The sequence below is a fragment of the Oryctolagus cuniculus genome, chromosome 3 (assembly GCF_964237555.1).
Source record: "Oryctolagus cuniculus chromosome 3, mOryCun1.1, whole genome shotgun sequence".
Lineage (NCBI taxonomy): Eukaryota > Metazoa > Chordata > Mammalia > Lagomorpha > Leporidae > Oryctolagus > Oryctolagus cuniculus.
The window spans coordinates 36,624,499-36,638,675 of NC_091434.1; the positions used below are offsets into that span (position 1 = coordinate 36,624,499).

Here is a 14,177-nt window from a genome sequence, read left to right on the forward strand (position 1 = left end):
ACCGAGCACAGCCCGACGTCCGCGTGACCTCGGAGTGTGAGGCAGTCTGCGAATACTTTGGGGTAAAACGGAATCTCTCTGCGTGGTTCCTGCGCAGGGAGTCGGATCTTAGCCTTCCCCACGCGGTCTGTCTTCCGGATCGCCAGGTGCTCCGACCTTTTAGGGTCACGCAACCCAGGCCTTCCTCTGTAACGGTTCTGTTGTTCTGTTTGTTCTCTCCCCCACCCCAACGCCTTTAGGCCAGAATGGAGTCTGTGAATCGGCCCTACACGTCACTTGTGCCCCCTTCGTCCCCACAACCCAAGATGGTGACCCCCTACACGGCTTCTCAGCCTTCGCCCCCTCTGCCGCCGCCCCCACCGCCGCCGCCACCCCCGCCACCGCCTCCACCCCCGCCGCCTCCCCCACTCCCCAGCCAGTCTGCGTCGTCTTCAGGCTCGGCCGCCACCATGTTTGTCAAGTACAGCACCATCACGAGGCTGCAGAACGCGGCTCAGCATTCGGGGCCCCTGTTCAAGCCTCCGCCCCCAGCCTCGCAGTCGGCCAAGCCTCAGGTCCTGGTGCCCCCCAGCGGCGTTGTCCCCCCACCGCCTCCCCCTCCGCCACCCCCAACCCCCGGCTCGGCCATGGCCCAGCTCAAGCCGGCCCCCTGCACCCCATCCCTCCCGCAGTTCAGCCCCCCACCGCCTCCACTGAAGATCCATCAGGTCCAACAGGTTACTCAGGCAGCTCCTCCCACGCCCCCACCGGCTCCCGCCGTCCCCGCGACCCTCCCTCCTCAAGCACCCCCCAAACCCCAGGTGACCATCCCGCCACCGACCAGCGCCAAGACCAGCGCGCCGCCCGCCGCCACCCAGGCCGCGCCCCCTACACCCACCCCGCCGGTCCCCCCTGCCAAAAAGCAGCCAGCTTTCCCCGCGCTTCACGGCCCGCCCGGCCCTCCGGGCCCGGTGCCCCCTCCCACGCTACCCAAGCAGCAGAGCTTCTGTGTGAAGCCCCCTCCGTCTCCACTGTCGCCCGCGCCCTCGGTGGTGAAGCAGCTGGCCAGCCAGTTCCCCCCGCCCCCGGGGGACCCCCAGCCCTCGAAGCCCGCAGCCCCACAGTCCCCCCCTGCAGTGAAAGCAAAGCCTAAGTGGCAGCCGAGCTCCGCCCCGGCCCCTTCTCCCGACTTCCCGCCTCCCCCGCCGGAAAGCAGCCTGGTGTTCCCGCCGCCGCCGCCGCCGCCCCCACAGACCCCGGCCCCACCGCCGCCGCCCCCGCCCCCGCCCCCACCCGGGCCACCCACAGCCTCTCCCGTCCCGGACAGAAGCGGATCTCCCGGCAAGAAGAGCAGCAAGACCTCCAGCCCCGGGGGGAAGAAGCCGCCCCCGACCCCCCAGCGCAACTCCAGCATTAAGTCCGGCGCTGGCGCGGAGCCGCCCGAGCCCAAGCGGCCCTCAGTGGACAGTCTGGTCAGCAAGTTCGCCTCGGCCGCGGAGCCGGGCCCTCCAGCAGCACCCCCGAAGCCGGGGAAGCTCAACCTCTCCGGGGTGCACCTTCCCGGGGCCCTGCAGCAGGGCGGCGCGCCCGCCAGAGCCCCGGCCCTGGGCGCGCGCAAAGACTCGGCCGCGGAGTTCCCGTCCCCTCCCTCGGACTCCGACTTCCCGCCGCCTCCCCCCGAAACTGAGCTGCCTCTGCCCCCGATAGAGATCCCCGCCGTGTTCTCGGGGAGCACCTCGCCCAAAGTGGCCGTCGTCAACCCGCAGCCGCAGCCGCAGCCGTGGGCCAAGTCGTCGGCCAAGCGGGCCCCTCCGCCCACGCGGCCCAGGCGGAACGACAGCACGCGCCTCACGCAGGCCGAGGGCGCCGAGCCGCCCCCGACGGCCGCGGTCTTGCCCCAAGTGCCCACCTCGCCCAAGGCCAGCCTTAGCGTGCAGCCCGCCTTCCTGGCCGACCTCAACAGGACCCTGCAGAGGAAGTCCGTCACCCGGCACGGCTCACTGTCGTCCTCCCGCGCGTCCCGAGCAGAACCCACGGCCACCATGGATGACATGGCCTTGCCCCCGCCGCCCCCCGAGCTGCTGACTGATCCACAGAAGGCTGGCTACGGAGGCAGCCACATATCGGGCTACGCGACCCTGCGGAGGGGACCCCCTCCCGCGCCCCCCAAGAGAGACCAGAGCACCAAGCTCTCGAGAGACTGGTAGCCACCGTGGGACTCCGTGTCCGTGGTAGCCGTAGTCAGTTCTACAATCAGCTCACTGCGTGCCTGTGGACTCAGGTGTGCAGAGGCTCGTGGTGTGATGTTATTCAGGTAGTGTCCGGCTGTGGATGTGTGCGCGCACACACATGGCTAGAAATAGATTCTGTGTGTATGTATGTATGTATACATATGTGTATATAGCACGCGCCGAGAGAGAGTCTATTTCTTTCTTTTCTCTCCTAGTCTGAAAAGCGAGTTTCGTGTATTTTGGTTTGAAGAGGCATGGAAAGGGGCTCTGTGTGCTGTCCTATGATTTCTTTGATCTGTCATACGGATTGGACCAAAAACTAACTGACATAGAAGGTCTCTTGCAAGCGTCTGTCCGAGCGCGGCCTCTCTGTGCATGTTGTGGATTATGTAACCGAGGAGTAGGTGTGCAGTGTGCTGTTCCTCGCTCGGAGAGGCCACCAGGTGGCTGGTGGAGCTGTAGGGCTGCTGTGTTTCCCCCATCGCCGGAGCTTAGAATGATGTGGCTGACGCTTCGTTACTGAACGTGAAGGGCACTTTAATGCAGGAGAACCTCTCAGCTTCCCAGAACAGGTGCACAGAGCAGGAGGGAAGTTTTCAGGGTGCGTGTGGTTGTGCATACAAGCAAACCCATGGTGTAACTCAGCTGCTGCAGGTGCACGGGTCCTTTCTCAGGAGGGGCTTTGGGTGCAGCACATGCGTGGTGTAGGCCTGCAGCCCTGCTCGGTTCCTTTCCAGCACCGCTTTGCGAAGCTTCACAGCGTCAGCAGCCCCATGTCACGGTCCATATTCTGATTCACTGTGAGAATGTGCAACACAGTAACCCCGGTCTGCTGCGTCCCAGCGCGTCCTTGGTCACCGGTGCACACCTTAGCTGGCTGCTGCTGTTGGGTATCCTAGACTATGCCCAGCAGGACACAGTCGGGACAAACAAAATCACTTCCTGAAATGCCAGCCTTTGTGTGTACCGCTCTCTGAAAGGGGAAGGGTGGTAAGACAGATGAGTACAAAATGGGCTCTGGACAGAAGTCGCATCAGGGTGGCCGTGGGCTGCAGCATGTCATACAGGGAAGGGGGTAAGTGCGGGCTGTCAGGGGGAGAGCAGAGTTTGACAAGTTCGTCCACAGGCACTAGAGCTCCTGGGACCTTTGCCGGTTGCGGCCTGGTTGTGACTTGTCTAGGTTCCCAGGTGTTCTGACGGAGCAGGGCAGGGCTGTCCCAGCACAGTGAGTGACCTCACAGACGCCCGTGTGGGGCGCGGGGCCGGAAGCAGTGCCCAGTGGCACACGAGACTGTGTGGTGCCGCCAGGCTTTTTTCCCTATGAATTTTCCTTGGTACATGAGGGAAGAGGGCACTGCCTTGCTGGCTTACCATGATGAACTGACAGGAATAAAATGCAGTCCTAGCACTGCCCTTCAACAAGGTTCAAAAGGGCCATGCCAGCAACTGGAAGTGAGCACGTCTTGTCCTGAGCACCTGTGCCTGTTGGAGTAAGGATGGGGGCGGGGGGGATGCCGGCGAAGTGGGGCAGAGATGGCAGAGGGCGAGCAGGCGGGAGTGGTGCCGCGTGCACAGGGAGTGAGGGCCGGCGAGAGGTGGCCGTGGCTGTGGAGCAGGAAGGGCAGCCCTGCTTCTGGAAGGCACTGACTTTCCGAGTGGCCGCAGAGTTCTGGTGCCCACAGCCCCGGGAAGTGGCCGCGCACTGCCCGCGCTGTTCATTTCCGCACGCTCAGCATGGGTGACCTGTGCGTACAGATGGCCAGGCTCCTCTGTGACCGGCGATCTCCTGGTCTTCTGCCTGCAGCTGAGGACCACCAGTGTCGTGGGGAGGGGCTGACGACAGGGAGTCCTCTTCTCGAGATAGCCGTCTCTTGAGTTTCGAGTTCAGTGTGTGGTTGTGGGGCTTAATTTTTTTAGCACGAAAGTGACAACTTAAGCTTTCCTTGAAGGAAAAAAGGAAATTGTGTGCCCCTGACCTTGCACTGGTGATCTGAGCGTCTGTTCTAGTGTGGGATTTCCTGTCTGTGCCAGTCCCGACAGCCACCCTGAACCGGGGCTTGTGCGGCTTCCTGGGCGAGCTGGCGGCCTTCTGAGCACCAGTGACGCCTCGCGGAGCGCGGGGCAGGAGCGATGTCACTCACGGCCCAGTGGCTTGGCCGGCAGCGGCTGTTTCCCCTTACGTTTCTCCAAAGAGCTGTTGAATTTTTACTAAATGTGAAACTGAACCAAAAAAAAATTGTTAGATTATGCTCCTCGTGTGTTACTTCCTTGTGGTTTTTCTTTAATTTGGATGTTTGTTGGGATGCGGGTTTTTTGTTTGGTTCGTCTTTTTTAAAACATTGATTTATTTGAAAGGCAGACAGAGATCTTCACCCACTGGTTTACTCCCCAGATGCTGGGCCAGGCTGAAGCCAGAGCCAGGCACTCTCTCTGGGCCTCGCCGCCTGGTGGCAGGGACCGGGGATGTGGACCATCTTCCACTGCCCTCCCAGGTGCATTAGCAGGAAGCTGGATTCGAAGAGCAGCCGGGACCCAGAGCGGCACTCAGGTGTGGGATGCCAGCTCTCCAGTGGTGGTGAGCCTGGTGGGAGGCAGTTCAGGGAGAGCCCTGCGCTCCGTAGCGCTCTTCGCTTGTGGGAGCGCCCGCTGCCACGTGAGCCTGGTGCTAAGCCTCTTTCACTGCCACTCTGCTGGGCTTCTTCAGGCCCAAGGAGACGGGGACAGGGGACAAGGCCATGCTGACAAAGTGCAGTGACACCCTTCATTTTTACTATAAATAATTTGAAAATTGGCCCACTCTATGCCTAAAAGTTTTGGCATCAGCTCTGAAGGGCAGCAGTACCTGTTCTTGGTTAGTAGAACAGCTTACTTCAGGTTCATGGTGCTAACGTAATTATTAGACTATTCCATATTCATTGTAGAACCAACTGGGCTATTCAAGCAAATTTAAATACTGTTTTTCTTCAGTGGTAATTCTCACTTGGGCAGAACTTGAAGTTTATACAAATAACCACTTAACTGTAAATGAGGCTTTTAAACATTTCTGGAACTGTTTACAGTGAGGAAGACTGCGTTAGGGAATGAGTGCCGCCTGCACCGTTGTGCTGCACACGCCTCGGCCTCCAGGTGCTCCGCCCACTGGGCTTCTGCTTCTCCCTACAAACAGTGCTGAGTGGATCCAACAAAACTGGGGTACAGCGATTCTGACAGAGTGCCAGCTGTTAGGAGGCAGGTTAGGAGGGCCTGCGTATTCGGTCTAAGTGTCGGACGCCAGCATTCTGGAGAACACACACTGCCAGTAAGCCTCGGTCCAGGGTGTACGGTTCGGAGTTAGTCTGGACAGGATTCCAGCTAACGGTGTGGGCTGGTTTGATCTGACTGCCACCTTGCTCCTCAGCTAAAAGCAATTTTATATTACAAACACAAGGTAATTCTAAAACAAGAAACCCATTGCTATTAATATGTCACCAAACTTTGACATCAACTCAGAGCTAACAGATGTGTAACTGGTGTAATCAGACGTTACTCCAGGCGAGGCCAGGGAAGCCCCAGTGACCTTGGATGACTGTGTGGTGACTGCTCGCAGTAGCACGGGCTCACACTCTGAATGATGAGAAGGTGACTCTCTCTTTAAAACAAAACTCCCTTAGACTGCGGGTGGTTTTTGGCACTTTTTGTTTTGTCCACTTTGCATTATTTGTATAAACGAGGCAGGGTATCCCTGTCCCTGTAGAATGTGTGACCTCTCACAGAGACTGGATCCAAAGAGAACTGCAGGTAGAACGAAATTAAACATCCCACTGTCTCTTGAGATGTTCACTTTGAAATCCAGTGAGAACATTTCTACACTTTTCCCAGACTATCCTGCAAATAAAAAGTGCTCAGTTCTTATTGTGCCCTTGTCTATGTGTACAAGAAACCTGAAATCTAGCTGCAGAATCAATTCCAAATAAAGATAAGCAAAACATACTTGGTAACATTAGGAGAAAAACAAAACCTCTGATTGGTTTGCTCTTGTAAACCGTTTCCAGGAGAAAACCCTTGCTGTAATCCCCAGTGCCTTGAACTCTTGGAGGAACAGCATCACACACACATGCACACACACGCGCGCCCGCGTGCACACGCACACTCACTCACACTCTGAGGTGCTTACTAAAGCAAAGGCAGACGAGCGTCCTGATAGGAATGGAAGGAGTGCCGGTCCTACAGGAGAGGGTTTCATCACTGAAATGAGGTCTGGCTGCTTTTCTACCAAAGACACGGGGAGAAGGGCCTGGGGGCGCAGCGCCCGAGACGGGACTGTGTTGACAGCAGGCGGCTTCCAGTCGCAGGCTCCCGGCTTCTGAAGCCTCAGCCTCTCCCCAGGCAGCACAACATGTCTGCAGCACTTAGGGGACAACGAAATGAAACAGACCTACCTTCTGGAACCGTCCCTTGTTCGTTAAGTTTATTGTAACCTGATACCAAAAACTGCCACTTGTCATGACTGTCCACCTCCTGAATTTTTTTTCTTCTTGTAAATAATCCTTCTAGAAAATAAGCATTAACTGGAATGTTTCAAATGAATTTACTTAAGTTCTATTTGAGTCACTAGTGAACTCTTACAGAGATGTACATTTAAGGTAAAATACCATTAGCTTGTGCTCAGTGTTGTAAAAACGTTGTTTACTGTTTTAAAGGAAAGTTGCACATTAACTGGGGTTGCCCCTGCCTCTGTTCTTGCCCTACTTCTTTAAAAAATGGAGTCAAAGCTTACACTGACTTCCAGGATGTGCCAGCTTTGCCATAAATAGATTCAGTGTAGAAATATACTTTTCTAAAGCATGAAAAAGACAAACTGAACTGTTACACAGAGGACATTATTCAAAGGATTATGCACAGCTCAGTGAAGAGGTTCAATTTTTTCTCAGCTTTGTTGCTATTTTCCTCTGCATCAATATATGCTGTCATTTCATTATGTGCCTTGCTCCCTGATTGTGCAAAGCTATAGAGAGAGATATATAGAGAGATATATATGAGAGATTCAGTACTACTGATCATGTTCTGCTGGATGAAGTTATTTTCCAAGTGAACTCTTGCCAGTTACTGTCAGTAAACTATTGTAATGGCTTAGGGCAGTGTTGTACAGTCAGCTAAATTTGTTTTTCAGTTACATGTTTGCATTTTGTCAGCTTCCCCAGTCATTGATGATAATAAACCAACACCAACCAACCGTAGATTCTCATTCAGATGGTGTGTGTGGATTGGCACCACTAAGAACCTGGTTTTGCTTCATGTTGGGGTACCCAAAATATAAGTTGTACAATAAGAACAAACTAAGTGTGAAGGTGGATAAACTAGTTTGATGTGTTCAACCTGTTAAAGGATAGTTTAGTTTATACCAACAAACTGGGGAGCTTGGGCCATTAAATATATTAGCAATTAAGAAGTAATAAAAGCTTAAAATTTTCTTTAAATAAAGTACAACTAGTAAAAAGTAGTACAAAAAAGGGATGTTTTGTTTCAGCGTTCTGGAGTCACGGTATGTGTTGGGCTGCCAGCTTCAACGTATGTGTCTGTGTGTGCTCCACTCTGTCTATGAACCATGTTACCATTTCCCCAAAATGGAAACCATCACTCTCACCAGCTGCCAGTCCTGTCTGGTTTTGAGAACTACGCCTGCACTTGGGCCTCAGAGGAAAAGGGTCTGTGCAGTAAACACAGACTGAAGAGAGGATGGAATTAGGGCTTAGACCCCCTCCACAAATCCACAAAGCATTTCAGCCAAATGTGTAATTCCAACATAACCCAAAGAGAGCCAAGTAAGGCTAACAGCAGACTGGCTATTGAACTAGCTGTTCCCTTGCCTAAGACTCCTCCTAGTCTTGCTTTTTAAGATGTAAATGGCATTATCCAGGTATTCCAAAGGATTCTGTCAGCTGAGGACATCCAAGGATAAAGGTGCAGAGGACAGGGGAGGGGGGACTGAAACATTCTTGGGGTTCGTGGGAGCACGGCTGTGGGCCCAGAGTCACTCAGACATAACACCAGAAAACTCTGAGCCAACAACAGGACAGTCTTGTTAGTTTTCTTTCAGTCACAACTTGGACCATCTGCAGTACTTTTGTCACTCCCATTTTCAGTGTTAGGAACACACTGACACGGAGAATTCAGATGTAGTTGGGGGAAAGTGGGAAGAAGGCAGTTCATAGTTAGGGCAACTGGAGGAGAGAAAACGTGACAGGTCATCCTTACCGCAAGCTCAACATTTTAATGCTATCCCAAACCACCTAGATGGTACTTACGATAAATAATCTCATAAGACAACTGAATATACTTTGTGGGATTTTTATTTAGGTCAAGTTCTTAGTACACAGCAATAATCCCAAATACAATTAAAAAATTAAAAAGTGAATGTTCCCCCACTCATCTGGAGGTGGTTTAATGGCACACACAAGAAACATTACTGGCAACTGCTCCCTCAAGTTTTCCTGAATGAATGGATTTTGCTCAATACCAGCTCTCCCTCTGGGAGCTAAAAAGCACAACTGGCCAGATCACAATTGTTGACATTCTTTTTTGTAAACCATTTTCTTAAGAAAAAAGGTACATGGACAGAAGTATGATTAAAAACTGCTTTTCCACAGATTTCTGAAGTTGCAAAAGAGGTTTCATTTTAATGTGAAAATAATTTTTTTTTTTACAAAAACCTTATTTAGCAAGGATCATTTATACACAGCTAGGCCCTGTCATTTCATTCATAATTTCATTTAGAATTACAAGATTCTCAAAATAGGAACAAAGATCAGCATAAACTTAAAGGTTGATGAGCTCAATGCCTCCACTTAAAAACTTTACTAAGGCTCTCAAATAAGGCTGTCTGCTGTGCTCCTGCCACTGCTGAACTAATACTGTATTTTTGTTCCACAGACCTTATGGGAAAATGTCTTTAATGACAGTTTTAGAAGGGGTAAATGATTGTTTTCACTAAGGTGGCACTTAGTACAGTTTTAGAGAGTCTGAATACTCAGAGGGCATTTAGTGAAACATGGTGGTTCAAGTATATTTCTAAGGACATCAAGTAGAATCAAAGAAAAATACAGCACATTTAATTAAGACAGCTGTGGTGCAGAGAGGCCCACTGGGCTTTGAGTCAGGAATTCTGTTATCAGCTGTTCATCTGAAGCAAAACATTTAACCTTACCAGTCAAAAGAGACGGAACCAGAGATGCTAAAATCTAGTTTTAAAATCCTTTGATTCAAAGTAACTGGGGTGGGGAGTTCCTAGCCAAAGTTGTTCAGACGTGAACAGGCCCCATTCTTCTCAAAGACTGGCAGTCACCTGGCCATTCCTGCAGCAAACCCTCTGCACACGTAACGGTGGACCTCAGGACCTGGCAATGCCCACGGAGGAGAAGGTGACAGAAGGGGAAGTAGCTCCTAGAGGTGCAGAAATGGCACCTGCTAAACTCAAGTGGAAACCAAGATCACAGCAAACTGTATTTTGATGCCTCCCAAACAGAAAAATCAATTTACTCAACACAAAGCACAGCTATGTGGCACAGCCACGCTACACACAGTGCTGGGGAGATGTACACAACAGCTGCTCTCGCCGGGACCAAACAGTCGGAGGAGGGAGAGGAGAGGATGAGAAGGGCTCATCCCCAGTGACTCAGCAACACAGCGGAGTTAGCAAGTTCTTCGCAGCCCTAAGGTGAGAGCAGCAAGCGCTACTGAGGGAGAAAGGAAAAAGGCCGAGAGACAGAAAATACGGACCGAGACGTCTTAGCAGATTAGTATTTATTCCAAACACATTAGTCTGGATTTCTCAGGTCTGGATTTTGATGCACTGGTACTTTGTTTCCAATTTATTGTCTTGGCCATAAGGTCAAAAACAAAAACAGTGCGTTTTCATTCATATCTCCACCAACTCTGGAATATTAACACCAAAAAAAAAAAAAAAACCATTATGCAGTGACTTTTTAAAAAAATTGTAATAATGAGATGACCACAGTCTAAATGAACTTCAGAGGGAAGAATCTTTTTCCCATCAGATTCTATCCTTACAAATGGTTGCTTGCTGTTCAGCAGATCTGCGACTTGGATCATCCTCGCTGTAATTATTAAAAGCATGTAAGATTTTTCTGCATTCATTTGGAATTCCTAATACCATCTTTTAGTTTACAGGAAGATAAAGGGGGAAACACAACAGGAAATATTACCCTCACAGACTATTAATAGCATGCAATCTATGAAATATTACATACATTAAAAGTCTCCAATGCAGGCCTGGCCCATCATTACATTATATCCTTCTGAGACAATCTATAGAATTCAGAACTGTACAAAAAAAGTGGGCAGAAAATCCAACAAATATCATTTGTTAAACAAAAGTCACACACACACAACAGTACCAAATAATATAGAAAATACTGGCTAAGTCGTGGACTCCTGCCACCGCAGATGTTAAATATAGAGAGGCCTTCACCGAGTATCTGGCACACTCCCATCCAGCAAGGGTCCAGCAGGTGCGCGCGTTACAGCTTCTGCACAGGGGTCTCCTCTGGTGGGGAGCCGGGAGCTACTTGTTGGATTTCAAAACACCTTAAACCACAAAATGCTCTCAGCAAAGAAACTACTCAAAAATATAGCTGGAAGATGTCATTTCAAAGCTGTCTGTCCAGCTGCACGCCGGCACTAAGCAGGGTTTACCCGATGCACACGCAGTCTGGTTTGGGTGTCCGATGGCGTTGAAGGCCCCGCGGCACTGACTGTGAAGGAACACTAAGGGACATCAAGATGACTCAAGAAAAGCACGAAGTGGAATGTGGACTGGAGGCAAGTTAGTAAAGCTAAGACCAGTCTGGGGAAATCAGGAAGCAAAATGGTTAAGCCCAGTTACCTTTCTTCTTAATTATAACTTCACAAAGTCTTGATCAGGAATCTCTACAGCTGGGTCTGTTGCACAGCGATGTGCAACAGAACATGACTTCTGCCTGCTCATTTGCACTCAAGTTCCTGCCTGCACTGCGTGCCTTGCCGGGGGTTCCCAGTACTCAGGGGACAGCAAGTGTGACGAAGGAAGCCACTGGCCTGCAAACTCCACTCCATGTAGAACCCTAACAGCTGAACAGATGGGAGTAAAATTCTTTTGTTACTGCTTCTAAATTAGCGAGGGGGTCAGCATTGAGGCCTGTTGCTGCTCTCCAGCTAGGATGCTCTGAGTGTGAGATGGGCTTGGGGCTGAGAAGCCCCTCAGGGTCCCATCACGGTGAGGCTCCCTCTCCCAGCGCCCCAGGGTGGCCAGGAGGAGGCTGGGAACAGGGTCTTTCTATGTAGGGAAAAGGAGGGCCCCACAGAACTGCACCTCAGGCAAGGGTTTGGGATGCCCTCGAGGCCAGGCAGCAGCTTGCTCTCGGACCCTCCCACCGCCTCCCCGGGAACCGCCCCCACCCCAGCTGCTTCCCGGCAGCGTGGTACATCACACCGTGCAGTCCTTACCCACCCCGCCATGTCTGCAGACTCCCAGAGCAGCATCCTGTCATCTACACACTGGGGAACAAGGGATACAAGTGCGTTCAAGGTCAACTCGCTGGGCGCACTCAGGTGTTGAGGATGCGGAATTTACAGTGTCCAGGAGGAACAAGGCTGCTGAGCCAACGGAACCATGGTTACCGGGGAGTGTAAGTATCGACTTCCTCCTCCTCCTCCAAGCGGAAGGAAGTGCGGGCACCAGTACCCACTGGGCATGAAGCCAACCCCTTAGCACAGGCAGAGAACACCCAATGCCACGGGTTTTGTGGGAGGAGGAATCGAGGGTGTCCAGTATTCCTGAGAACGATCCCAGACAGTGTCCCGAATCAGTCACTCTGATGTGCTCAGCTGCACGGTTAGGCGGTTCCAGCTTTGCCACCTCGGAACCGGTCACGGCGCATCACTCGACAGCTCAGCGTGGCACCAATCACTGCAGAAAGACCCGTCTGCTCAGAGTTGGCTTTTTTGTTTTCAATACTCGGGGATTAAAAAAAAAAAAAAAAAAAGCCGTTTTATCGTTTGTATCCTTCGTTCTGTTTGGAAGGGGCGCCCCGGGCCATGAGTACTCCGGGGAGACCTGACTGTTCCTGCGAGGGCCGCACAGCCCCCCGCGCGTCACTCGGAATAATGCATGATGGACTCCACGTAGTTGCCCGGGAAGAGCCCAGTCACTCCATTCATCACGCCCTCGTACCAGCCGTCGTCATTCTTCTTGATGACGTAGATGATGGCTCCTTCCTGGAAGGACAGCTCATCCTCCTTGTCTTTTGTGTAATCATAAATTGCCACAACTAAGGGAGAAAAAACAGGATATAAAAAGTCACTATTCTTAGAGAAAACCAAACATGCAGATAACCGTTCTTCCTTGTCATCTGCATCTCTGTAACAGCCTGACTTTCTAAACAAGACCACAGTTTGTACACTTTTCTCCCTGGTACCCAGTCTGACACCACGCAATCCCCTTTCCTACCGAGGGGAGGCTCTGCACGGTACAGATGGCAGTTGTCAGCTTCACCCTTCCACACAGAGGCGAAAGCGCCTCCTTGAAGACGACCTCAGAACCAGGAAGACGGCTACCTCTTCACTTGAGCTTGCGCTGCAGCTCCACGCTGGGGAAGAAAAATGCAGGCCTTCCAGCACTGAGATTCTACAGTGCGGTGAATTCACCTACGAGGCGACTGACAACAGACCGAATTCCCACGATGCTTGGAGGAGGGGAGTCCACCTGTAGATACGTTCTTTCAAAAGGTGCTCCATTTTGTCACCAGCTGTATGTGTCCACAGGAACAGTGTCAAAGTGTAAGAAAGCCAGCACTCCTCCGAGCTCCCCTGTGATCCGCACGGCTCCCATCACTTGGTGACCGGGCCTTTCAACCCCGCCCTCGGACCATCTCTGCTTCCTAACATCACATTTATCCCGCTCGTTTTAACTGCGACACCTGAGAGCTCGCTCAGATGCCCCTGTGGAGTTCTAGTCTACGCCAGCCCCTCTGCCTCCTGCACCTTTCTGGTATCATCCAGAACTCTGTCCAGGGAAACCTCCATCTCCATCTATCCATGGTTAAAGCATATATTGCTGGGGCCGGCGCCGTGGCTCACTCGGTTAATCCTCCACCTGCGGGCACCGGCATCCCATATGGGCGCCGGATTCTGTCCCGGTTGCCCCTCTTCCAGGCCAGCTCTCTGCTGTGGCCAGGGAGTGCAGTGGAGGATGGCCCAAGTGCTTGGGCCCTGCACCCCATGGGAGACCAGGAGAAGCACCTGGCTCCTGGCTTCGGATCGGCCATTTGGGGAGTGAACCAATGGAAGGAAGACTTCTCTCTCTCTCTCTCTCTCTCTGTAACTCTGTCAAATTAATAATAATAAAATAAATAATAAAAAAGCATATATTGGCCGGCGCCACGCTCACTAGGCTAATCCTCCGCCTAGCGGCGCTGGCACACCGGGTTCTAGTCCCGGTTGGGGCGCCAGATTCTGTCCCGGTTGTCCCTCTTCCAGGCCAGCTCTCTGCTGTGGCCAGGGAGTGCAGTGGAGGATGGCCCAAGTGCTTGGGCCCTGCACCCCATGGGAGACCAGGAAAAGCACCTGGCTCCTGGCTCCTGCCATCGGATCAGCGCGGTGCGCCGGCCACGGCGGCCATTGGAGGGTGAACCAACGGCAAAGGAAGACCTTTCTCTCTGTCTCTCTCTCTCACTGTCCACTCTGCCTGTCAAAAATAAATAAATAAATAAATAAATAAATAAATAAATAAATAAAGCATATATTGCTAACATGTCAGCTTCTTACACAACCTCACCCTTCAAAGCATAAATGAGAAACAGAAACCAGAACAGAGACTTTGAATAATATGCAACCTGTTCTAGTTAAAGAAAATTTGTGTTTATGGCCTGCTTTACTAAAAATTAAATGACTTCCTTAAAGAGAATACTTTCCATTGTAGCGATCTATTAGGGA

At 51.9% G+C, this 14,177-nt stretch overlaps 2 protein-coding genes across 49 annotated transcripts in view; one reads left to right on the forward strand and one right to left on the reverse strand.

Annotated features, from left to right (window-relative positions):
- The window catches only part of RAPH1 (Ras association (RalGDS/AF-6) and pleckstrin homology domains 1), a 159,865-nt gene that overhangs the window by 111,706 nt on the left and 33,982 nt on the right, over positions 1-14,177 (forward strand). For 4 of the 6 annotated variants that reach the window (XM_051848255.2, XM_070070343.1, XM_070070344.1 and 1 more), the window contains one exon: positions 240-2,474. The exons of 1 other annotated variant lie outside the window; for it this stretch is intronic. In XM_051848255.2, the coding sequence (XP_051704215.2) occupies positions 240-2,186 (1,947 nt within the window). In that variant the 3' untranslated portion in view covers positions 2,187-2,474. Of the gene's footprint in view, positions 1-239; positions 2,475-14,177 lie in introns of those variants that run through there. One more of the 6 variants, XM_070070346.1, reaches the window with a different exon arrangement.
- Positions 8,522-14,177, reverse strand: part of ABI2 (abl interactor 2) — a 109,326-nt gene continuing 103,670 nt past the window's right edge. For all 43 annotated transcript variants that reach the window (XM_051848284.2, XM_051848282.2, XM_051848276.2 and 40 more), the window contains one exon: positions 8,522-12,514. In XM_051848284.2, coding sequence (XP_051704244.1) covers positions 12,339-12,514 — 176 coding nt within the window. In that variant the 3' untranslated portion in view covers positions 8,522-12,338. The remainder of the gene's footprint in view (positions 12,515-14,177) is intronic.